This window comes from Podarcis raffonei, chromosome 10, assembly GCF_027172205.1.
Source record: "Podarcis raffonei isolate rPodRaf1 chromosome 10, rPodRaf1.pri, whole genome shotgun sequence".
NCBI lineage: Eukaryota > Metazoa > Chordata > Lepidosauria > Squamata > Lacertidae > Podarcis > Podarcis raffonei.
The window spans coordinates 6,256,785-6,281,603 of NC_070611.1; the positions used below are offsets into that span (position 1 = coordinate 6,256,785).

A 24,819-nucleotide genomic window follows, 5' to 3' on the forward strand; every position below is an offset into this window, starting at 1 on the left:
TTTGTACTTAATGAAAGTTAGTATAAAGATGAGACTCCAAAAGACTGCCAGTGGTATTGCTAACTCAATCAATTCATTTTGCCTTATTCTCAAATGATTTTTCAATGCCACACATATCACGTCAAATAAAACTGGCATGCATGGTAAAGTGGATAAACACCATTGAGGTTTAATGAAGTCCCTAAGTGATGTGAAGTACCTAAGACATTGTTAATACAAAGAATAAGCCATTAATATCTAAACTTACTTAACAAATAAAACACCACCACCACACTGACCACAAGGCCCAAATACACATTGTAAATGATACATAAGTGAATATCAAGAAGCTGGAGGGAGGGAGGGAATCAAATATAGCTTTCGTGTTGTTTCAGTACCCCATATTTTACTGCAATTACTTGTCCCATTCTCCTAGAGCAGATCCCAAGCAATATTTTAGGAACAATTTTAATACAGTAGTTTGGCAGATGTTGTCAGTGAAGACATTCCAGGTGAAAGGTTCAACATGGTCTGCTTGTGAAAGAGACTACAGAAGTTAGCATCCTTTGACTAAAAGAGATGGGAGCCTGTGGTGAGAAAGAAAGGGGGAAGAACAACAAGCTTGGTTGTACAGATGGTTGAATTTAAGAGCAAGGGCTATGAACGATTCACCTGCTCTAAAGAGTATGAACCCAATACATCTTTACTGAACTATACCTGGACAAAAGAAAATCACCTTATTTGACTGGCACAATGGTGCAACAGATTGTGCATAATCTTGTGATGCAGACCACAGAAATTTGGTTGTGAGTGACAGAAAAGCACAATGATAAAGCCTGGGGAGGGTACACTGATAGAAAGGGAACAGGGTCTCAATACCCCCTCCCTTTGTTTCTTAGTTGTTTCTCTGAGAGTTGTGAGCATCTGAAGGATCTGGAAGAGACACATCAGCACATGCACAACCACCCCTGCAGCAAAGGACGCAATGGCAGCCAGCAGGACGGCCTAGATGAACCCCCCCCCACAAACGCACAAATCCACCACGATCGGAGCCGTTACCTGAATCCTGTGGGAGCAAGCAGAACTCACAAACACTTGAATACGATGCAACTCAAGCACAAACGCTGGACGAATTACAAGGAGGAGCACAGAGGCGGCCCAAAGCCGAGCTGGCAGCTCATGGAAAAAACTCGGGGCTATAATAAGGCCAGCTTTGCAAGCGCCGCCGGGCTCCTCCGGGCTGCCCTCGCCTCCCTTCAGACGCGCCCTGGGCAGCCCGTCGTCGCCGCCTCCTCCTCCCCCGCCTCCCCGCTCCGCTTTCCAATTACAGCAGCCCAGGCTGCCCTGTCCCGGCGTGAACCCCGCTCGGCGCCGCACGCTGGCCGGCCGGCCGGCCGCCCTCCCCGGTGTCCTGGCACCGGACCCGCTGGGCGCCTCGCCACACGCGCGGCACACCCCTCGCCCGCCCGCACCTGCGGAGGAGGCTCAGCCCCCGCCGCAAGAAGGACCCGATCCCCTCCCAGGGCATCCTCTCCCCGCGGCGGCAAGCGCCCCCCACCCCGCCTCTCCCGCTCTGCCCTTCCCCTCAGCCGTCCCTTCCCGCGCTCTGGGAGAGACCCCCGCCATACATCCCTCCCCCTCGGTCGCCTCAGCGCTCGCGCGGGGGGAGCGGGGTTCGAGCCTCACCGGGTCTCCGTGCTCGCCTCACGCGGCAGAAAAGGGAGCGGGGGGGGTCGCCGCCGAGACAACCGTCCGCCCGCCTGTCAGCCCGCCCGTCCCTCAGTCAGCGGAGAAGGGCACGAGCCGCCGCGCGAGGCAACAGCTCGCGGCTCCGGGCGCGCGCGCTCGCGACGGCAGCAACAGCGCGCTGCCGCGGGAAAGGCGGCCCGTCAATCATCGCCCCTCCTTCGCTCTCCCTCTCTCTCTCTCCGAGGAAGGGGAGGGGGGAGGGATGCGGCGCGCGCGCGCGGCGGCCGGGAAAAATGCAGCGCCGGGCAGCCGCTCTCTCCGACGCCGACGGCCTCAACATAAACAACTTTCCTCATTGGACGGCGAGCCCCTGGAGAAGGCGGGGCCGAGGCGGTTTCAGCGAGCGTTTCACCCAATGGTACCAAAGAAAGCGGCCCCTCGGTGAAAAGCGATTGGTAGCCGCAAAACGGGCTTTTTCAAAGCGGCTGTGATGGGCAGCTCTTCCCGCGAGTAGGAGGAGAGGGAGGAGAGAGCGTAGTAAGTCACGCTTCGACAGAAATGGATAAGGAGGGGGGGGAAAACCTTCCTCAGGCCTGTCCAATGGGCACTTAGCGAAGGCGTGCTGCCCGCGAGGTGGGATTCGATGCGGACAACCCAATAGGCTTGGAGCAAGCGACATGACAAGCACCTTCTGCAACCAATGAGCGTGTCGTGCGGGATGTGACGTATATATCATCGGCCGGTCGGCTCTGGGGCTGTCGGAGGAGCTTAGACGTCGGCTCCTCTTTTCTCGCTGGTTTGCCCGAGGCCTCGAGCGGGGGGCGGTGATGAAGCGAGTCTCTGGGGCCCCGTCCTAGGGCAGCGGCGGCGGCGGCTGCGAGGCACGCCAGAAGCGTGACCGGTGGGTAATTTGGAATTAATGGGGTATTTAGCTCAGGGCGGTGGTGGTTGTGGAGTCCCCTCCTCCCCCCCTTTTTGTCCCCCTTGGTATGTCCCCTCAGAGATTCCCTGTCTATTACTTGCTATGGTTGAGCCCCCCGGGGGGGGGGGCGGGAGATACCATTCCACGGGGGCAAGTCCCATGGAATTCAGTAGAACATTACTTCTGAATACACATGGATAGGGTTTTTCCTGACCTGAGTGTATTCAATTATTGCCCTCAAAGTGGGGTGATAATCATATATTTCGCTTTTTTTAAAAAAGGAGGCATAAAAACTGCAAGAACTTAAATAGCTTCTAGCAAGCTAAAAGCAATTCAGTGGGAGAGCGTCCATTCATGGCCCATAAGGCTTCCTAAAAAGAAAATTAGAGCTATTCTCCCCCTTAAGGTGATCTAGGTCCTAGTCAAGGGCTCAGTGGGAAGGAGCTATGCCAATAAATGTTGCGTTTTGTACTTCTCATATGTATGTTTTGTGCTTTGGGAAATGGTTCTGTGGCCTCTGTTGATGTCAGAGCATAGGAACTGCATAGCTGTCAACTTTCAGATTTGAAAATAAGGGATCAGCAGCCTCACCTGTCCTGGGGACAGTCTACAGGATATCTAACAATCCGGGATAGCAGCAGGAAGCAGCGGAAACAGCGCTGGAATAAGGGAATTTCCTGCCAAAAAAGGGAAGGTTGACAGCTATGCAACTGTCAAAGTTTGAGGCATTGTGCTGCTACTGTGTTGCAGGCCTGAGTAGCCGTATGTGCTTGGTGATTGGATCAGAAAGCGGGTAGAGACACACCATTTTTATAGATGGAGCCTGCCTTAGGTAAATTTGTTTTGACTGGTATAGGAAGCAGCACAGTCTGATTGGCTGCAGATTCTCATCAGCAAAGAAAGTCAGTGGGGAGAAATAATGGCATTTGGGAAGTTGGTTGATGATGGAGGTGCGAGGCAAAGACTGAGCTGAGGTGAATGGTTGACATCTGAATATTCAGCTATTCCTCGGCAATGTGGTAACTATACGTACTTTGCTTCAGAAGAAGGAAACCAAGAGGCTACCCTGTGTTAAGGTCTTGCCCAAAAATGGTTTTAAAAAATCAGCTGAACTGTTCAAGCTGCTCGAAGTACAGTCAGAGGAGCTTTGGGGTCAGAGGCAGATTGCATCCAGTAGCGGGACAGGATTGTGAGAATTTGGCTGGGGCAGAGATCAAGGGAATTTGACAGGTGTCTGCAATTGTATCCCTTGAGTCCATAGAAACTGTCATCAAGCATTTTTAAGATCCAAAACTAAATATCAGTACAGTGGTGCCCCGCAAGACGAAAAACTCGCTAGACGAAAGGGTTTTCCGTTTTTTGAGTCGTTCCGCAAGACCAATTTCCCTATGGGCTAGCTTCGCAAGACGAAACGTCTTGCGAGTTCTTGCGAGTTCGTATCCTTTTTCTTAAAGCCGCTAAGCCGTTAATAGCCGCTAAGCCGCTAATAGCCGTGCTTCGCAAGATGAAAAAACCGCAAGACGAAGAGACTCGCGGAATGGATTAATTTCGTCTTGCGAGGCACCACTGTACTGCATTCCCTTATATATTTATATTTAAGAAACATTTTGTCCCCAGTGTTGGTGTCAGTTTCACACCCAAACCTATTATTCCTAGCTACTAGGAGGCTTTAAGGGTACATGTATTTTTTTTATTTAAATTTTAAAAGCATTCTGAGCTGGCAGTAGGAAAAGGTCACACGAGGTCCTTTTGAGTTACTGTGGCAGGGAGATCCATAGATCCTGAAATATAAAAATTGAATATCTAAACAGTCATGAAAAGTAGGACCAAGGCAACCATTGCCCTATAATCTTTAAATACAGTGGTGCCCCGCAAGACGAATGCCTCGCAAGACGGAAAACCCGCTAGACGAAAGGGTTTTCCGTTTCTGAGTTGCTTCGCAAGACGATTTTCCCTATGGGCTTGCTTCGCAAGACGAAACGTCTTGCTAGTCTTGCGATTCCGCCCCCGCTTTTTCCCCCTTTTTCTAAGCCGCTAATAGCCTTTTAGCAGCTTAGCCACTAATCCTTTAATAGCCGCTAAACCGCTAATAGTGCTAATCTGCTTAGCCACTAATAGGGTTGCTTCGCAAGACGAAAAAACCGCTAGACGAAGAGAATCGCGGAACGGATTCTTTTCGTCTTGCGAGGCACCACTGTAAAGTCTTTTGCAGCCTGCCTTCTTTTATTAGGATTCTGTTCCCTGCCCCTAGCTATGAGTGTGAGATTACAAAAGTGGATATTCAGGATCCCTTTGCATCAGATTGGTTATGCCTTATTAGTTAAGGCTTAACTAATAAGGCATAACCAATCTGACGCTAAGGGATCCTGAATATGCCATCTTGCTTGAGGATTGGCTTTCTACATTAGATGGTCCAGCATTCTCCGCAGTCATCACAAGCAAATGACTGCCTTTCTCTTGACAACCATATATATAACTATTGCTTACAATAGCAAAGTGGAAGAAATAATTTTAGTGCCTTCATTAATTTTGCATACTGTTTTACAATGTCTGGATGCTGCAGCAGTGCACAAAAAATGTCTAATGTACTATGATTTATAAGAAACTTTGTTAGGTGGTGGTACCAGTGGTCTGGAAAATCTTGCATAAAAGGTATCTCAGTCTACCAAAAAAAATACTCAAAATCCAAATCTGGAGAAAAGGGTGGGTGTAAAAATTACCCACAATTGTAATATGGGATATATGTTGAGTTGTTGTTATACAGCTATTTTGATATGGTACTAGCAAGAAATAAATCGCCAGATTTCTTGGTGGGTGCCAAAATATAACTGATAGTTATAACATTTTAAGGCCGCAGTCCTAAGCATATTTTACTTCTGAGCAGCATGGTTAGAATCAGGCTGAGTGAAATTATTTCTCCCAAATTTGTAGAATTAATATGTGGAGTTCAAAAGCACAAGAGAAACATATGAGCTTTACTATAGTTTAGTGTGAGTGTTGCGAGGCTTCCTTCCAACTGTGGATCAAAAGGGTTTTCAGAGCCTCAGAGGTTATCTCGCCTTCAGAAAGTACCTTGCCACTTGGACACGTTTCAAGCCCTTCTCATCCTCAGAGCCTTTCTAAGATTTGTTTATTTAAGTGGTCTTGCTTCCCCATTAATCCCTCCACCATCAGGTGTTTAAATAGCTTGTCCATTCCTTCAGTTAATACCGGTACTTTTCCTCTTTCATTCCACCCTGGGTCATACCGTATTTTTCGTTCTATAGGGCGCACCGGCCCATAGGACGCACCTCGTTTTGGGGGGGGGGGAATGAATAATAAAAAATTATTTCCCCCCCCCAGCCGCGGCTGCCGCCCCAAGCCTTCCGCACACCTGCCCGAAGCACGGGGCACCCTCCGGAGGGCTCCGCATGCTTCGGGCTGCAGGCTGCCGCCCTAAGTCTTGCGCGCCCGGCGGGACCTCCCGCCGGGCGCGCAAGGCTTGCAGACACTCGCCCGAAGCACGGAGAGCCCTCCGGAGGGCTCCCTGTGCTTCGGGTGACAGGCTGCCGCCCCAAGCCTCACGCGCTCGGCGGGACCTCACGCGCTCGGCGGGACCTCACGCGCTCGGCGGGACCTCATGCCGGGCGCGCAAGGCTTGCAGACACTCGCCCGAAGCACGGGGAGCCCTCCGGAGGGCTCCGCGTGCTTCGGGCGACAGGCTGCCACCCCAAGCCTCGCGCGCCCGTCGGGACCTCCCGCTGGGCGCACAAGGCTTGCAGACACTCGCCCGAAGCACGGGGAGCCCTCCGGAGGGCTCCCCGTGCTTCGGGCGACAGGCTGCCGCCCCAAGCCTCATGCGCTCGGCGGGACCTCCCGCCGGGCGCGCAAGGCTTGCGGACACTCGCCCAAAGCACGGGGAGCCCTCCAGAGGGCTCCCCGTGCTTCGGGCGACAGGTTGCCGCGCCAAGCCTCGCGCGCTCCCGCCGGGCGCGTAAGGCTTGCGGACACTCGCCGGGGCTGTAGGCTGCTGCCCGCAAGCCTTGTGAGCCCGCGGGAACTCCCGCCGGGCTTGCAAGGCTTGCGGATAGCTTCCTGAAGCCTGGAGAGCGAGAGGGGTCGGTGCGCACCTATGCCTCTCGCTCTCCAGGCTTCAGCGAAAGCCTGCATTCGCCCCATAGGACGCACACACATTTCCCCTTCATTTTTGGAGGGGGGAAAGTGCGTCCTATGGTGCGAAAAATACGGTAAGTTGCTTGCTGAAGCTTGCCCATTGCCTGTTTCTTGATTATTTTATTTTACCACTGCTCCTTCACCATCTTTGCTCCCTTCATGCTTGGAACTCCCTCTAAACATGCTATGTTTGCTACACCTTTATCCTCTGGCTGGTTGAGCATCTCTCCTTCTCCAGTGCCCACCTCCTGCCCAGCCTGACCCAGTTTGTTGGACTCACCTTTGCACCTGACCACCACACATTGACAGCATGAGCAGGGAGCTGTTGTGCCAGTCAGTCATGACATTTGGTTCCTTTGTTAATGAGCCTTAATGTTTTTCTGTTGTGTCTTCCAACATCTGTACCATGTGGCCACAGACTTTTTTTCTCCTCCAACAATTGGATTTCAGAGTCTAGGGGTAACATATTATGCAGACCTGAAGGAAGATAGCAGTATGTTTTTAGCAAGCACCTGATGCTGGTGCTTGCCTTATTTCAGAGGAGGGATTGTTCCACAAGCTGGCTGCCACCACCACCAAAAAGACCCTCCTCCACATTGCTGCAAGATGGACTTCAGCAGGCTGCAACACAACCAAGAGGGCCTCATGCAAAGTTCTTAGAGAGCGGGCAAGTCTATACGAGGAAAGGTGTTCATTCAGGTAACTTGGTCCCAAGTCGTTTGGGGTTTTCTAAGTGAATAGCAAACATGTAACCTTATATGGCTTCATATAAAAATGGCAGGCACAACTGTTTTTGCTTAAGTCAACATATGGGATTTAAAGGGAGCATTTCAGCGTAGCGCTAAGATTGCTCCATCTGCAGAAGCATTTCTTCTTGCTCAGTTGAATAATCTCCCATTTTCTCCCGCCTTGCACTGTTTTCCTGACAGACACACAAGCCAATTTGGGGGCAGTGGGGGAGCCCCATTGCGCTAGTGGAAGTCCTTGTGTGGGCTTCTACAAGTGGAACTAATTAGTTGAATTAGTTGAATGTAAACTAGACTTGGCCCAGAGACTGTTTTCTTTATATTTAAATTGCATTTTGGGTGAAGCTTCATTTATAAACCTAGCTTGATGGTGTGTGGTTTGTTTTTGCTAGACTTTCTGATATCTCCCCAGTCCATTTGTTTTTGTTCTGCTTTATCCTAGGGTCCATCTTTTCTACTCTTGCCAACCACCCACTAAAGCTGTTTAAATGAGAATGTCCTTGGCGCAGAGAGTGCTGCTTACATGGCTCTTCACATTGCTGTTCCTGATCATGTTAGTGTTGAAATTGGATGAAAAGGCACCATGGAACTGGTTTCTCATATTTATCCCAGTTTGGATATTTGATACTATTCTTCTAGTTATGATAATTGTAAAAATGGCTCGCCGTTGTAAGTCTGGCTATGACCCTCGAAATGGTTCCCGTCACCTCAAGAAGAAAGCTTGGTACCTTGTAGCAATGCTGCTTAAGTTGGCCTTCTGCCTCGCCCTCTGTGCAAAATTGGAACAGCTTGCTGAAATAAAGCTAGCTTATGTCTTTATTCCCTTTTGGGTGTTGCTCATTGGAGGGATAATAGAACTTGGATACAACATCTTCTATGTACGAAGGGAATAACTTGTCCATAGACTGGGTTTATCCCTTTATCAGCCAGCATCACATTCCTTAACAACATTAGCTTGCTATAAGTTTACAGCACCCAAAGGAACTACAAGTAACAGCTGTATGTTGACATTCTATATGCCGTTGGACTAGACTCTTCAATGTGTGGAGCACAGCTATCTGATTTATATGTAAATACTGTAAATAAATCATCAAAATATTCTCTCTATTTATCCTTCTGTGAGTGTGTGTGTGTCAACTTTGTGTCTAGCTTGTTGAGTCATTACACTATAGAACTTAAAGGTACCCCTGCCCGTACGGGCCAGTCTTGCCAGACTCTAGGGTTGTGCGCTCATCTCACTCTATAGGCCGGGAGCCAGCGCTGTCCGCAGACACTTCCGGGTCACGTGGCCAGCGTGACAAGCTGCATCTGGCGAGCCAGCGCAGCACACGGAACGCTGTTTACCTTCCCGCTGGTAAGCGGTCCCTATTTATCTACTTGCACCCGGGGGTGCTTTCGAACTGCTAGGTTGGCAGGCGCTGGGACCGAACGACGGGAGCGCACCCCGCCGCAGGGATTCGAACTGCCGACCATTCGATCGGCAAGTCCTAGGCACTGAGGTTTTACCCACAGCGCCACCCGCGTCCCAAATAAATCTGATTTATATGTAAATACTATAAATAAATCATCAAAATATTTTCCAAGTATTCTCTCTATTTATCCTTCTGTGAGTGTGTGTCAAGTTTGTGTCTAGCTTGTTGAGTCATTACACTACAGAACTTGCCATTGCACAAAACTAAATTGAAATGGCTTTTCTGTAAATGGCTGGGAACAGATGGCCAACTTCTGCATTCTCAACAGTCACTTTATTCTCCAGACAGTGAGCTGAAGGCACAGAAGTATATTTTTGTACACAAAATGGGTTTACTTGCAACTAATCATGTTGTAATACTGAGAGGAACATAACAGTTACAAAGCACACAGGCTCTAGTTGGACCATTGCTTGCAAAATCTGCAAAAGATTCAATGATAGTGATCTTTCTTGTAGAAATTCGATGCTTTTCCATCTTACAAATGAAACACTGCAGTCAAGCATTTTAAAATGCTTTAGTTTACTCTACTTCAGGGTTTTCCAAACTTGGGTCTCCTGCTGTTGTTGGACTACAGGGATGATGGGAATTGTGGTTCCAAAACAGCTGGAGACCCAAGTCTGGGAAACCCTGCTCTAGCTAATAGGAACCTTTTTGTGCTCTTAAGATTCAAGCATTGTAATAAATGTATATGCTTAATGTGATATGTTAACCAGTATTTGCCTTAACTTCCTCATATTTTTTTCTGTCCCTAAGCTGCCCAGTGTGAACTGAATTGACATTAAACTACCGTACAAACTCAAATAAAACAGTCAGGAATCACCGAGTCTTAACACATCATCCTACTTGTATCTCCTCTACCCTCTTCCAAGGGGCGCAATCTTCTTGTTGAGGAAGAAAATAAATAGGTCAAGGGAGGAAAGAGAACACAGTGCCAGAAAATATATTTGTCACACTCTAGCATTATAGGAACAAAACCTGGGATAACAATAAAAGCATGCTTTTGTGCTTCACACAAATGCCTCTGTGTAGTAGGGGTGCTGTGTAAAAGAAGACATTTCACAATGTTTGAAGCAACTGGCAACTTTCATAAACAGAAGAGTTTACTTCCCTGTAAGTGTGCTTTGATCATAGCCTCAGAATGAATGGGAAGAATATTCCACTTGCCAATGACTAAGGTGTACTAGAATCTAGCTGCATCTCCAACTTGAAGATACTTTTGCCTTACTTGACAAAAGACACACCAATGTTCTTATGAGTAGGTTTGTTTTCTCTCTCTTTTCCAGGCCAATGAATTTTTTTGGTCTCTTGTAAAACATGCAATAAGATGGCAGAATGGTTTTGCTGGATTGAGATGTAGGAGACATTATGAGTAGACACAGCTGTCACCTATTTTGTTACCTAGCTGCAACAGTTTCTTACGTTTCCTTCTGTAAAATAATTAATGGATTGTAATGAAATTTGTGCAAGCCGAAGTCCAGTCACAATGGGGTTTTCTCTCCTCACTGTTGCAGCCCTGAATCCCATGTCAAGCTTTTCTGACTCTCAGGAAAGGCAGGAGGGGTATGAAGGGTGCTGCAATTATGGGAAAGCTTCATTGTGTGAGTGGATGGATGTGCACACCTGTTTTGAAACAAACCATAATATTATGCTTATAGAATTACCTGATCTTTACAAAATGTCTCCTGTCGCTGTCCCGTTGTGGTAACGAAACAGCAGTAGCCTAAAGCATGAAATTCTATAATCTTTGCTACAACTTATATTTTGGCATGCTTTAATAAGGGGAAAGATCTAAACAACTTAATGAGAATCATATAGAAGATTCTCTGGAAGAATCTGTAGGACTGTATTTTGCACTTACTTCTGCTTCCTATTACACAACTATGGGTGTTGGGTGCCCATATCTTATTTAAGGCTTTAATCTTGTATATCCCTAAGCAGAGTCATTTTCACCCAGGTACTTTTGTACAGAATTGCAGTCACATATACCCAACTATGTGTGCTTAGTCAGATTTAGTCATTGTTTCTGTTTAAAAACGCACAGATTAATGATATTCTTAAGACCTTTAGTTACCTAAATAGTTATAGCTATGAATAGTTATAGCTCTAGAATGAAGCAGCCACTTCCATAATTAAGATGAGACTTCTATGGCTAACATTACTATATGACTGTTGGCTTGTCGGTGTTTTTTGAAATATGGGCATGGTGAGCTATAAACTCTATATAGTTTCTGTATTTATACCACGCCCTTACCAGGGCAGTTTGCAAAAGATTAAAATTAGGACAAATCAACCCCCAAAAACCAAAACCATAAAATACACTAACCAGCAATATAAACAGACTTTGCAGAATTTTAAAATCAAACACCAAATAGCAGCAACACAGAGAGGATTTAAAAGCTTTGGGAAATAGAGGTCTTTGTCTGGTGCTGAAATGATGTTTCCAAGCATATCTGCAGATCTTAGCGTATACACAGGCACATGTGGAGATAAGCGGTCTTCCAGTCTTGTACATCTTCTATGCCAGGGGTAGCCAACCTCAGGCCCATCGGCTGCAGCCCATTCGCCTTCTCAATCTGGCCCACGGATGGTCCAGAAATCAGCGTGTTTTTACATGAGTAGAATGTATCCTTTTATTTAAAAAGCATCTCTGGATTATTTGTGGGGCATAGGAATTCGTTCATTTTCCTCCCAAAAATATAGTCCAGCCCACCACATGGTCTGAGGGACAGTGGACTGGCCCACGGCTGAAAAAGATTGCTGAGCCCTGTTCTATGCAGAGTGGCACAAGCTGGTCACAGCTTCTGTTGGAAGCAGGATACTAGTCTAGATGGATTGGCTATTACTATACATTCCAAGTCCAATGTGCATTATTCCCCCATAGGTTGCGTTACAAAATCATAGCTGGCTTACCACACCTATGTAGGAAAATCCCTGAGCTAAGCAAGAATCTAGATGTGATGAGCATCCTTATCACATGATCATGCTTGATAAAACAAGTCACCTTCACAGCACATTAATTTACACCTCACCCTTCACAAATCTCAGAATGGCAAAAACGTGCAGCTGACAAGGCACCATGTATGCCATCTTGAGCTCCTTTGAAGAAAGAAAGAACTTGCAGGCTATATTCCAAGGGGCACAAATATCTAGTCATCTGGACTTCAAGAGTTATAAACGCTATCCCAGTTTTAAAATTGCTAAACACATAACAACAAGAAAGATGGAGGGCCCTTCTCATCTCAGTACTATTTTATTTCCTATTTTCTTTTTTATTTGGGTTTAGATCAGGGTTTGGAACCTAATTAAGATCCAATATAGAATGCTACTGTAGTGGAATTGCCACTTGTTTAAGCACATTGTAAAGTTTGCTTTTTAAAAATGGTAAAGTTTCACAGCATGGGGTAATGTAAATTTTGAATTATGTGGTATCAGCTCATGGCAGACAGTTGCAAAGTTATGTGGCAGCTTTGAGAAGCAACACTATGCTAGAGGCTTAAAAGCTGGCAATTTTGATTGGATAGCTCTGGTCTGATTAGGAGGTTCTGCCTACATCTCAATGGATATGAGGTGGTGTGATGCAGGGGAGGGAATTCTACTCCACTTTCATCTGACTGGCTGAAGTGGGAGTCAGCTGGAGCCTAAATACCTGGTCTCTGCCCATTGTAAGAGGTGGTTGTTGCTGGTGGGGCAGCCTGGAAGGAAGAAGAAACAGAAGCTTTGGGGGAACACTTCTTAGAATAACATTTCTTCATGTCAGTAGGCCAGCTGTGCTAAATTTTCTGTGGCTCTTGCATACAAAAGTCCAGCATCATTCAACTCAGAGTAAACGAGCACTATGGAAGCTCCTGATCAAAGTGTACACCTAGAGGCATTTTAAAGAAGAAGCTAAAAATGTCGCTTGACAGCAGTATTACGCATCAGAAAATGAAATGAAGGATTAGAACAAGTGTAAAATATAACAAACTTGCACAAAAGTTAAAAACACACAGGTTAAGTTAGAGCATTTGTTATTTTATTTTTGTTTTGATGGTGCACCAACTATATTTACCAATAGAGGTTTCTTGCTACAGTAGGCACTAAAGAAGTGTGACTGAGAGTAGTGAGTTAAGACGATAATGTATTAGTAAGAACTGGTGACTGAGTCAGGCCCTCTCCTCAGGATATACTAGCAATTATGTATGTCTCCATCTTATGCTGTTTCATTCTATGAAAAACTTGGAAGTCTGAGAAGTTGCTCTGGCAGCACAATCTTATACATGTTTACTCAGAAGTAAGCCCCACTGAGTTAATTTAGACCTATTCTCAGGCACACGTACATAGTATGGAAGCCTTAATGATTCTTACAATTACCTGTATCTGTCTTACCAGTTACCAACCTAATAGTGACATTTATTGATGCAAGTATGAACCTTGAGTTTAAAACCTCTTACTTATTTCTGCCTGGAAAATGGTATAGGGCCAGATGTAGGTGAATTACATTTGTACAACATAAAAACCATCAGGTTCTGAGCCAATTTATATGTTAACATTTATGGAAAAGGACAAATCACACAAAATTGTTTAACAGCTTAAATTGTCTGGCTATTGTTAATTTGTACATTTGGATTTGGGTTTTTTTTGGGGGGGGGGTTCCTGCCTCCTATAATAAACTCCAGCTCCATTATTGCAAGTTATATTTATTCCAACTTGAGTCCTCAAGTAAGTTTCAATGTGTACAGGATAGAATGCCAATGATAGGATGTAATAACTGGGAGAGAGTAAGTTGAGGAGACTGGAACTGGTGTCCACTCAAGATTTAGAGATCTTAGGTTTTGGGAGCGAGCAGGGCTTAGAATCCATCTCATAGGAAAAGGTACTTTATACCCAATTACGCTCAGGTAGAGAGCAGCTAGCTGAACGGAAGATACATAGGGCAACATCTCAGGTGGTAAACAAAAGTTAGTCATAGCCAATTACTGCTTAGTTTGAGGTGAACAACTTGGAGGTTTAAGAGTGCTCAGGTTTTAGCGCTTTAAAAAAGGAGGTAACACGTTCAGCCCATTAGGTAACTAACAAAAGATATCGCATCCCTTTCAAAAACTTCAAAAAGATGCAGATCCCTTTCCCCACCATGTTGCACTGTGCTTTTAGGACTGTACCACTTCAGAATAAAGGTGAAAATGCATGCTGCAGTGCCCCCCCCCCATGTCAACAACCCTTTGTACCTATCAAAGTCAAATATTTGGGAAAACCTTCAATAACTCCCCAATATGGACTACATCTCAACCTGGATTGCGAAGTGGCACAATCCAAAAAAAGCTGTACCATATAAGATAATGGGGAACTGTATTATACCCCAACCCTTGTCCATCTAGGTCATAGCTATCTACAGACTGGCAGCAGCTTTCCAAGGGTTCAGGTAAGTCTTTCCTAGCCCTAACTGGAAACGTGGGTGACTAATCTTGGGACCTCTTACATATGCAATGTATGAGCCACAACCCTTCCTTCAATTTTACTGAATGCACAAGATGAGCCCAAATTGTAGTTCATATTACTAAGATGCACTGGGGACAAAAAAAGGGCCTCATATCTTTGCAGCATCTTGCCTTGAAGTATGTTTATATTTTTAAAGCTGAAAGGGGAAGATGTTATGGGCTGTTAAACCTTTGCTGTAATTAAGCATTCTGCGTGTTAACTCCTTTCAAAACCTATGAGGCTTAGAGGCAGTGGCCATGCTTTCCAATGGGCTGGGCAAACTCAACTGGCTGCATCTACCAGAAGAAGCCAATTCACTAATCCAAGAGCTAAAGACAAAATTAAATACCCTCTAGAATACAGCCCTAATGTATAATTGTGCTTTAAGTACACCTATGAAGATTCTGTGTCTTACATTTAATCAGGGGGCCTTCTTAGCAGTAGTTATACAAGTACTTAAAAATGTAAATTGATTATTGTATTCAATTTTGTACTGCTTTTCTCCAAAATCCCCAAAGTCCAAGTTTCGGGTTGTTCCTTTTGGCCTTTGTGGTTGCGGATTAAAGCATAAAAATATGCATGCAGTTTCAGCTAAAGGCTAAGAATCAAAAACTTGATTAGGTTCCTTCAAAGGTCAGGTAGGTCACACATTCTAGTCACCTTCCATCTTTGGGCTCCTATCAATACTTGTCTGCTGTTCTAGAATATGAAACTTCAAAAATTATACAAGTATCCCTGTATGGTATGCCAAAACATTCTAACTGAATTTTTTGTTATGTGTGCGATTTTTTCCCTTAGGATTCCTGACTCATCTCTCTTCATGTAGGGAACACCAGGAAATAGTGGGATCTCCGAAGTTTATCATAACTGTATTGTGAGCAAAGTACCTGTCAATGTAAGATAAGATGACAAGAGAAGTTCATTGCATGTATAACCACCACATGAACTACTCATCCAAATTCGCTTTGAAAGTGAAACTGTGCATTTTAACTTAAATGTCTAAGGTTTTTGTTTCATCATACAATAATATTCACTTTCTTGCAAAACTAAGTGTTTTGAAAATTAGCTCAGAAGTTTTGAGGGTTTTTTTAAAGAGACTGAAAAATAAAACCCATTATTGTTATTATGAACCTTTATTAAGTGGCTCACATTTCAATATAAATCACACTAAAAAGATTTTTCTTTAAAAAAGCTATTTACACTACAGTGCTGACACGTTAAAAAGGAAAAAAAATTGGTATAAATAAGCTCTATGGAAAAGCCTGGAATTGTCAAAAAGAATTCTGGCTTATCTTACAAAAAATATATGTTAAATGTCAGCTCTAGTCTAAAACCTACAACTCATATTTAAAGACTTCTTTATGTTACACCTGCAGTGTTTACAGTGCATCTGGCCCTAAGTGCTTTGATACTTTCACAGTTATGGACAGGCACTGAGGAATGTTACAAAGCTACATAAACTATTTTCTGTAACAGATGTGAGGCAAGTAACAAACCTGACTCACAGAATTTAAGCATCTTTACATTATTATGTTTAAAAAGGAATTTAAAAATATATATACACACACAGAACAACTTCAACACAAAAAGTCATCTTCTTGTTTGCCATGCAGACTTGAATATGCTGAACTGCTTTGTCTGGTATCCTCCAGGTTCACATGACCCCCCAGACCCAAGCTGTCCTGCAAGTCTTTGTCTTCAGGTTCAAATTCAGATGCAGTTTCAAACGTAGACCCTGTCAACTGACCATGATCCAGCTTTGCTTTAACATTCTGACATTCCATAACATTAGGTGCTACTGTCTTTTCTGGAAGATTAACAATAATTGGTTCCTCTTTATTTTGGAAAGATGCAGCAGGTTCATGTGTGCATGAAAATTCCTGTTTGACATATTTAGTTTGCAGAATGCCTGAAAATTTAGTGTCTTCAGAGGCATTTATACTCGCTGCGTGGATTACACTGTCAGTTTGAAGTCCTACAGCAGAACATGTGGGATCTGTTGGCAGGCCTGCTTCATAGATGCTTTGATTTTCTCCCTCTGAGTGGTAGAGCTTGAGCCGAACATGCCAAGCTAAACTGCACACAGCTGAAACTGTCTTAAACTGATGCACAACATTCCTTGGAATAAAATAAATATCGTTATCATACAACTGAATTCTGGCATATCGAATGCCTTCCCTTCGTAATTGGTTAAGTTTTGCATCATCAACCCACTGGACACACTAGAAAGAGAGAGAAAAGAAAATTAATAAATGTTTTCTGGATCATGGTAATTCTCAAGGAAATAATTATCAAGTCTTTCAAAACACTTACCTGTGAAAGTGGAGGTTCATGCAGATCTAGTTGCATTCGCTGAACTACCTCTAAGAAATCTTCTGCATGAAAGCAAATTACATCTTTGGTTATACGAGGTTGTTGAGGCCTATACAAAGGGGAGAAAGTGTTGCCATCAAGGTTAATAAAGTCATACCTCAGGTTACAGACACTTCAGGTTGCACGTTTTCGGGTTGCACACCACGCCAAACCCGGAAGTACTGGAACAGGTTACTTCCGGCTTTGCGCATGCGCAGAAGCGCTGAATCGCAACCCACGCGGCGCTGTGGGTTGCGAATGTGCCTCCCACACAGATCGCATTCGCAACCCGCGCGTCCACTGTATATTAAAATCAGCCAGCTATTTGCTGCTCTTGTAAACACAAAATAAAACACTGAAAATATACAAACAGTTGTTTTTCAGTTTGCAGAAGTCCAATGAAAAGTAACAACAGGAACTGAAACTTATTTTTTATAACTAGTACTAACACAGCCTTTGTCTTCTCATGCTAATATAACAGGTGTTCAGGTGTGTTACAACTATTACAACTTCCTTGTAGAAAGCATAACCTTTTACTGGGGCCTAAAATCAAAAGGGATGCGGGTGGCGCTGTGGTCTAAACCACTGAGCTTAGGGCTTGCCGACTAGAAGGTCGGTGGTTCGAATCCCCACAACGGGGTGAACCACCGTTGCTCGGTCCCAGCTCCTGCCACCCTAGCAGTTCAAAAGCATGTCAAAGTGCAAGTAGATAAACAGGTACTGCTCCAGCAGGAAGGTAAATGGCGTTTCCGTGTGCTGCTCTGGTTTCACCAGAAGCGGCTTAGTCATGCTGGCCACATGACCCAGAAAAACTGTCTGCGGACAAACATCGGCTCCCTCGGCCAGTAAAGTGAGATGAGCACCACAACCCCAGAGTCCTTTGCGACTAGACCTAACAGTCAGGGGTACCTTTACCTTTTAGTTTCACATGAGCCACAGGATACTCTGGCAAGTATGCTAATTTACTTACTTCTTCCACACAGCTGCAATGTACAGCATCTGCAAATTAGTGTAAATTAGAGATTGCAGTGCTCAGGGTTCCTTGTCCCAGAAGCTACAGATTAAGTTATGACCTGCTTATATGTCACACTATCAGTCTCCAAAACATTATTATTTTTAAATCATAATTGTTTATCACATTCCACTATCCTCTGATATTTCACAGCTGTTAAAAACCACACACACAAAGAGGAAAAAGCTGGATTTACTTTCAAATCCAGTTATCAGAAGGTAGGCAAATGCTCATTTTGCTTTCTTAACATTTCATCTGTGTTTTCAATTAAATTGCACAATTCAGCCAACTAAGATTTCAAAAACAGATTAGTCCAGAGCTCAAAATAGAAGAAAATCACACCTCAAATCAAAAATCATGTCCATTTCCATTCTGCATGGCAATTTCCATTCTGCATTAACACTTACTAATCACCTCCATCACTATCTTGCCACTTCCTATCCATTGTGCCAACGTAGATTTGATATGGAATATTTATCTGTTATAGAATGCATCAAGCTAAATGCACAAATAGCATTTATCTTTAGGATTTTTGACTCCCTATATTAGGATCAGCAACTTGCAGCAACACAGGGCCAAATCTCTTCTGCATGCCAACTCAAGGCCAAGAGTGATGACAGGACTATTTTGTTGTTGTTGTTTAGTCGTTTAGTTGTGTCCGACTCTTCGTGACCCCATAGACCAGAGCACGCCAGGCACCTCTGTCCTCCACTACCTCCCGCAGTTTGGTCAAACTCATGCTGGTAACCTCGAAAACACTATCCAACCACCTCGTCCTCTGTCGCCCCCTTCTCCTTGTGCCCTCCATCTTTCCCAGCATCAAAGTCAAAGGCTTTTGCATAGTCAATGAAGCAGAAGTAGACAGGACTATTAGTTGGGATCTATCTCAGCACTGTCCAATTCATGCAGGTATTTTTCAGATGTTTATCCTGAAAAAAACCTGGCAAATACATACCACTCTCCACAATGCACTGCCTTTAATACTCCCACAGCAGCTGTAGTCTGTCGTTCAAACCCTTGTCCTATGTGATCTGCATGGGCTCGTGTCCTGTCTTCAAAAAGCATTTCACGAGGTTCACTAATACGAGGTAGGTACTGCAGGTTTTTTATTTCATTGGTTGTTCTGTTAAAAGGATGGGGGTAAGAAAAATTAAGAATAATTGTCCATTTTCCCCCCTTCATATAAAAATGTTAGCAAGTTATTACACCAGTAAAAAAGGAATGCCCTCCAATATACAAGGTGCTGGTTTAGAATTTTTGTGCAGTGATTGAAAACAAACGAACAAGCTAATACGCACCCGCATTTCTAGATCTTTTTGTACATTTCTTGTACACAGTGCAATGTTCATTTGATATTATAATTGCATTCTACACACAAATTAGAAATGGAAAGACTGCTATTCTATGGGACTGAGTTGCTCATGACCACCCTGATGGATTGTGTTTAACAAGAGCAGGACAAGGGGAGTGTAATCTTGCTCCCACGTCTAGTTCTCTAAGGCTTTTGATACCATTGACCATTGCATCCTCCTGGACTGGCTCTGTTGTTTAGTCATTTAGTCGTGTCCAACTCTTCGTGACCCCATGGACCAGAGCAAGCCAGGCACTCCTGTCTTCTATGGGATGGGAATTGGGGGCACTGCACTACCTATGTGGCCAAGTACAGACAGTAATAATAGAAGAGTGCTTTTCAGTCCCCTTGCAATTATGCTCTAGGCAATATGAAACTACGGGGAGCAGTCATAAGGAAATTAGGGCCAGGTGTCACGAATAGGATAACACTCAGTTCTAGTTCTCAATAACGACTGAATCAGGAGGTGCCATGCAGGACCTGGGCCAGTGCCTGGATGCAGTGGTCGACTGGATGAGGGATAACAAGCTAAGCCTGAATCTCAGCAAAGCAGGGGCACTGAGGATGAGTGTTTTCCATGGCTGAAAAATTGGCCAATTACCGTATTTTCCGCCCTATAGGGCGCATCGGCCCATAGGGCACACTTTTTTGGGGGGGAATAAGGGGGGGAATTATTTTCCCCCCCAAGCCCCAAAGAGCAAAGAAGCCATGACAGCAAGCGGGATGGATCCCGCTGGCTGTCCTGGCTTTGTTTTTAGCCTCGGGGCTGGGGGTCCAGGAGCAAAGGCGAGGTTGCGCAACCTCGCCATCGCTCCCGGAGCTTGCGGGGCTGGGGGTGGGGGGGGGCCCGAGCTTCCCCCAACCCCAGCCCCCAGAATGGGTCCGGGTGCGAAGGCAAGGTTGCGCAACCTCGCCATCACTCCCGGAGCTTGTAGAGCTTGCTGTCCGCAAGCCTTCGGAGCCTGCAGGAGTTCCCGCTGGGCTCCGCAGGCTTGCGGAGAGCTTCCTGAAGCCTGGAGAGCGAGAGGGGTCGGTGCACACCTCTCGCTCTCCAGGCTTCAGCGAAAGCCTGCATTCGCCCCATAGGACGCACACACATTTCCCCTTCATTTTTGGAGGGGGAAAAGTGCGTCCTATAGGGCGAAAAATACGGTACATCATGTGTCTTGTAAAGACCTAACTTTTTGCCTGGTCTTTCCCTGACCCGGAATGTTTTTGACTGCCTGAATTCCTGGTTTTATAATTTTCTGTTTATGTTGTACCCTATGTTAAAACTATTAAGTGACTTAAAACTGTTTGATATAAAAATAAATAAATCATAACAATCATTGATGATGAACTAGCTGCCACCCCAGCTGTCTGTGATCATTTACTTTCTCCCTCTATGGGACAAAGTGCTCTTTTTTGATCTCACAAGGGCCTAAGTACATCACTTCAGAGATTAATACTGGCTGAATTGGAGCCAGCTCTGTCCAATTCAGTCAGTAATTCTAGTACCAGAGCCAAGTATTGCAAGTGTCTATTAAGAAAAGAAAATATAACATGTTTAGTCAAAAAGGCCTGAACTTAAAGAATTAACAAGCCATTTATTACAAGTGGCAAGACACAACATAACCAGAGACTGAAAAGACCTTTCCGGCAGAACAATAGACAGTTGGTACAAAGCAGGTTTGGAAACAGCCCTCCTTAAGAAATAAACTACAAATAAACTACAGTTGACACATGGACAGATCAAGAAAGATGGCTTTACCCCAATATATTTTAATTTCATAACATATTCCAGAAAATGAATAATCCCCTCACCATCAGCATTTAGCTCAATCTGGTTTATCTAAATTTAAATGTAAACATAAATTATTATATTCACTTTGAAACCCCCCATTCATCAATATACAAGCACTCTATATTGTTTCATTGGTAACTTAAGAGGCACCACAAGGGCTCCTGATTAGGCAATTAGCTAAGTGATGCTGAATGTTATCTGTTAACTCTGTTCTATCCTGTTTCCCCTTTGTTTTTGTTTAACCAATCAATGAACCAAGAGCTTATATACTGACCACTAATAATAAATTCTATGCCATAGATATTACTGCAAACTTATTGTGCTATTTTTGTGATGTATGAATGATATGAAAAGACTTGGTCTAGTTGTATAATTTATTATTCCTATGATCCTTGATTTTTAAAACCCAATAAGAAGTTATTCAAAAAGAAGAAAAAACATGGGCTTAAACCAACCTCCTCAAAAAGAACTTAAAAATGAATGTGGTTCATTGATCCTTTAGAAATGAATGGCTACTTAAGAAATCTTTCTAAAGGCCAGTGTGTGTGGACAATGGCGACAAAAATTAGAACAAATATCTTAAACATACTTCTTAAGGAGCATCTTCTCCTTAAGAAAAAAAAGCCAATGCAATTCTGGGCTGCATCAATAGGAGTATAGCATCTAGATCAAGGGAAGTAATGGTGCCACTGTATTCTGCTCTGGTCAGACCTCACCTGGAGTACTGTGTCCAGTTCTGGGCACCACAGTTCAAGAAGGACACTGACAAACTGGAAGGTGTCCAGAGGAGGGCAACCAAAATGGTCAAAGGCCTGGAAACGATGCCTTATGAGGAACGGCTAAGGGAGCTGGGCATGTTTAGCTTGGAGAAGAGGAGGTTAAGGGGTGATATGATAGCCATGTTCAAATATATAAAAGGATGTCACATAGAGGAGGGAGAAAGGTTGTTTTCTGCTGCTCCAGAGAAGCGGACACGGAGCAATGGATCCAAACTACAAGAAAGAAGATTCCACCTAAACATTAGGAAGAACTTCCTGACAGTAAGAGCTGTTCGACAGTGGAATTTGCTGCCAAGGAGTCTCCTTCTTTGGAGGTCTTTAAGCAGAGGCTTGACAACCATATGTCAGGAGTGCTCTGATGGTGTTTCCTGCATGGCAGGGGGTTGGACTCGATGGCCCTTGTGGTCTCTTCCAACTCTATGATTCTATGATTCTATGATTCTCCCACTCACATAAGCCTACACAAATATTAAGGCCATCATCTGAAGCCCTTCTTTGAGTCCAACTCTGGAGACAAGGGACTCAGCTTTACAACTGCAAATAAAGTGTGTTTTAAGTGCAATATACAATGTGACACTAGATGGCAATGGTGAGCCTTATGGAAAATTCAATGTATTTGTTTTTAAAAGCATTTTCAGAATGTTTTTTATATGTGTGTAGATTCCACCAAGGTATTTTTTGCTTTGGCACACTCCCAACTATTGCAATCTTGCCAAAGGGGCTTTGAGCTTGATGTCTTTTTGTACCAGATGAAGGTATCTTTATTTACTCAGGATTTTTAGAGCTTTGGGGATTCTGAGATTTTTTAGCTTCAATTTAAAAAAAATAATTAAATTTTAAAAATTCTTTTTAAATACCTTATTACTGTTTTAACGGCTGTAAGCTGCTCAGGAAGTTTTAAACTCTATAGTATGGAATCAAATAAAGCCAGATATTTCAACATACCTTTTCCTTTTGAAAGGTGACTTTGGCATGTCTGCCACAGGGATCATTTGTTCTCCTGGACGTACCCACATAATAGGACCATCATCACTATCTTTACGACTCTCTAGTTTCAAACTAGAAAGTGCCCCCCATGGCAAAGTACACTAAGAAGAAACAGTTATTTAAAGGTTATTTAAAACACCACCAATTGAAACATTTTCATTAACTCACAACATGAGAACACTGCATATCTTATTCTACTGCAAAACAGGGGCAATTTCATCAATGTACAGGACCACAATTTTTCTTGTGCATTTACTGTATTTTCAATTCAAAATAATGTCTACCTCAAAGACAATTTTATATCTATATATAAATTGCATTGTAGCACACTGTATTCTTCAACCTAAAAATCTGAGTGCTTTCAGTGCTCCTTGAAAATTTCATCAGGACTGCAGCTTTCATAAGAAATTAATAGCCTCAGTTATGAAGAACTTGAACTGGCCTTCAAATATGAATGTAGAATACAAATTGAAAAATCAATACATTTAATTGTTGCCTTATACCTAATCATTTGCCAGTTTTGGAAGTGACTTTCTGAAACAGTGATTCTTAACCTTTTTGGGATCATGGACCCTGAAAGCTATTGATTGCAGAAAAAGGAACCTAAACACAAAATGTTGCACACTATTTATTTTCTTGCATTGCATTATATTTAATTTTATTTGTGCATGCAAGAATCCCTGTATTAAAGACTTGCAGATTTTGGATCTAATCTCTTCATCATATTAGAAGTGTCATTTTGTTTATCACAATAAACAAAGTTTTAAGATTTAACAAAACTATGCAAAGTTACTTCCCCGATTCCCTTTCTTTCTTACTTTTAAGAAAGGTGAATCTTCCAGCATATCTAGGAACTCTGGAAAATAGTCCCCCACTTCCTCATCCACTGCTCCAACCAAGCTGATTTGTCTCATTGGGCCAGCTCTGTATGTACCATGGGAATATGTTCTTTTTACCTAAAAGAAAGTCATATACAGTAAACAAGGGTCAGTTTTATACATAGAATAAATTACAAAACAATTTACATTTACACAAACATACAAAATATTTTCTAAAGCACAGAAGTACAAATTAAACATTTTTAATAGTACAGTAAGAGGAGATCTGAAGTTATGACCAGGCTAAAAGGTGGCAAGTGCAATGCTAGTTTAGCATTTCAACATAAATAAAAGATCATACTCAACATGAAATGCAAAAAACCCACAAATGGTAAAAAAAAATAATTAAACAATGCAAGTAAAACAAAAGGTAGCAGATAAGAAAAGGTGGCTGCATTTAAAAAATAAATAAATTGTTTATATGTATTTTAATGACTTAGTTTTAATAAAAAGGTTTAATTTATATTTCAATATTTTGGTATAAAAATGTTGCAACCCAACTGAAAGAGATAATGAAAAATGTCTGACTTTAATTTCTCTCTTCAGGAACAAACATAATAGAAGCAGAGGAAGAGAATATGCATTTCATGTTGCACAATTATTTACAATAAAAGCAAGAGAATTACTATTTATACTATAAAATACATTGCCTTGTTTGAATCACTAACTAATATATTCTGCTGTGTAGAATATCAATAAATTTAATTACAAGGCTGGAGCAAGGGATTAAGAAAATGATGTTTACTGAACCAACATTAATATGCATAGCAGATTATTTACCAGCCAGTACATTCACTTCTCCTGTGTTGTCTAATGCAAACCCTACGATCTTATACATTTGCCTTCCTATGCACTGATACAAAAATAACGGAGAAGGCAGCACTTTTCATTAAATGGTAATGTATTCTAAGCTTCTATGCAGCAGTGTCTGCTTTCTGTTCTTTTAAAATGAGTCCACATCTAATTTCTAGATGCCTAATTTTAATAGCTTTATGCCTATGACAATTTTAAATATGCGTTAATCTATCTATCCCCCCTTTCATTACCTCACTTCCCACTCTCTTGGACATATGCCCTCCCTACAACCATCTGTTCTCCACTGACACAAATGCAGTGACTTCTTGACCAGTAATCAGCCTGTCTAAATGTCAGCAACACAACAAAATGCTACTCTCAAATGTACTCTCAAACACGACTGTCAAGTAAACACGTTTCCTCCACAGAAACTCCAATAGCCAGTTTTTGTTTAATAATCTATCAGCT

At 43.3% G+C, this 24,819-nt stretch overlaps 3 protein-coding genes across 6 annotated transcripts in view; 1 reads left to right on the plus strand and 2 right to left on the minus strand.

Annotated features, from left to right (window-relative positions):
- PHTF2 (putative homeodomain transcription factor 2) overlaps positions 1–1,712 on the minus strand; it is a 66,167-nt gene extending 64,455 nt beyond the window's left edge. For 2 of the 3 annotated variants that reach the window (XM_053407487.1, XM_053407483.1), the window contains exon 1: positions 1,666–1,712. The gene's annotated coding sequence lies outside the window, so the exon portion shown is untranslated. Of the gene's footprint in view, positions 1–1,038; positions 1,144–1,665 lie in introns of those variants that run through there. The other variant, XM_053407485.1, reaches the window with a different exon arrangement.
- Positions 1,713–2,238: 526 nt separating this feature from the next.
- TMEM60 (transmembrane protein 60) lies at positions 2,239–8,588 on the plus strand. 2 transcript variants are annotated; one of them, XM_053407488.1, is made up of 3 exons: positions 2,248–2,569; positions 7,282–7,441; positions 7,931–8,588. In XM_053407488.1, exon 3 carries the CDS (start codon positions 7,977–7,979, stop codon positions 8,379–8,381), a length of 405 nt encoding a protein of 134 aa, XP_053263463.1. In that variant the 5' UTR covers positions 2,248–2,569; positions 7,282–7,441; positions 7,931–7,976; the 3' UTR covers positions 8,382–8,588. The 2 variants fall into 2 exon arrangements, with proteins under 2 accessions (XP_053263464.1, XP_053263463.1); XM_053407489.1 differs by lacking the exon at positions 7,282–7,441 and having other exon boundaries at positions 2,239–2,569.
- Positions 8,589–12,950: 4,362 nt separating this feature from the next.
- RSBN1L (round spermatid basic protein 1 like) overlaps positions 12,951–24,819 on the minus strand; it is a 43,574-nt gene continuing 31,705 nt past the window's right edge. Inside the window, exons 4-8 of the mRNA XM_053407571.1 lie at positions 23,497–23,634; positions 22,637–22,779; positions 18,734–18,901; positions 16,728–16,836; positions 12,951–16,636 (exon numbers count right to left, since the gene is read on the minus strand). Of these exons, the coding sequence (XP_053263546.1) occupies positions 15,992–16,636; positions 16,728–16,836; positions 18,734–18,901; positions 22,637–22,779; positions 23,497–23,634 (1,203 nt within the window). The 3' untranslated portion in view covers positions 12,951–15,991. The remainder of the gene's footprint in view (positions 16,637–16,727; positions 16,837–18,733; positions 18,902–22,636; positions 22,780–23,496; positions 23,635–24,819) is intronic.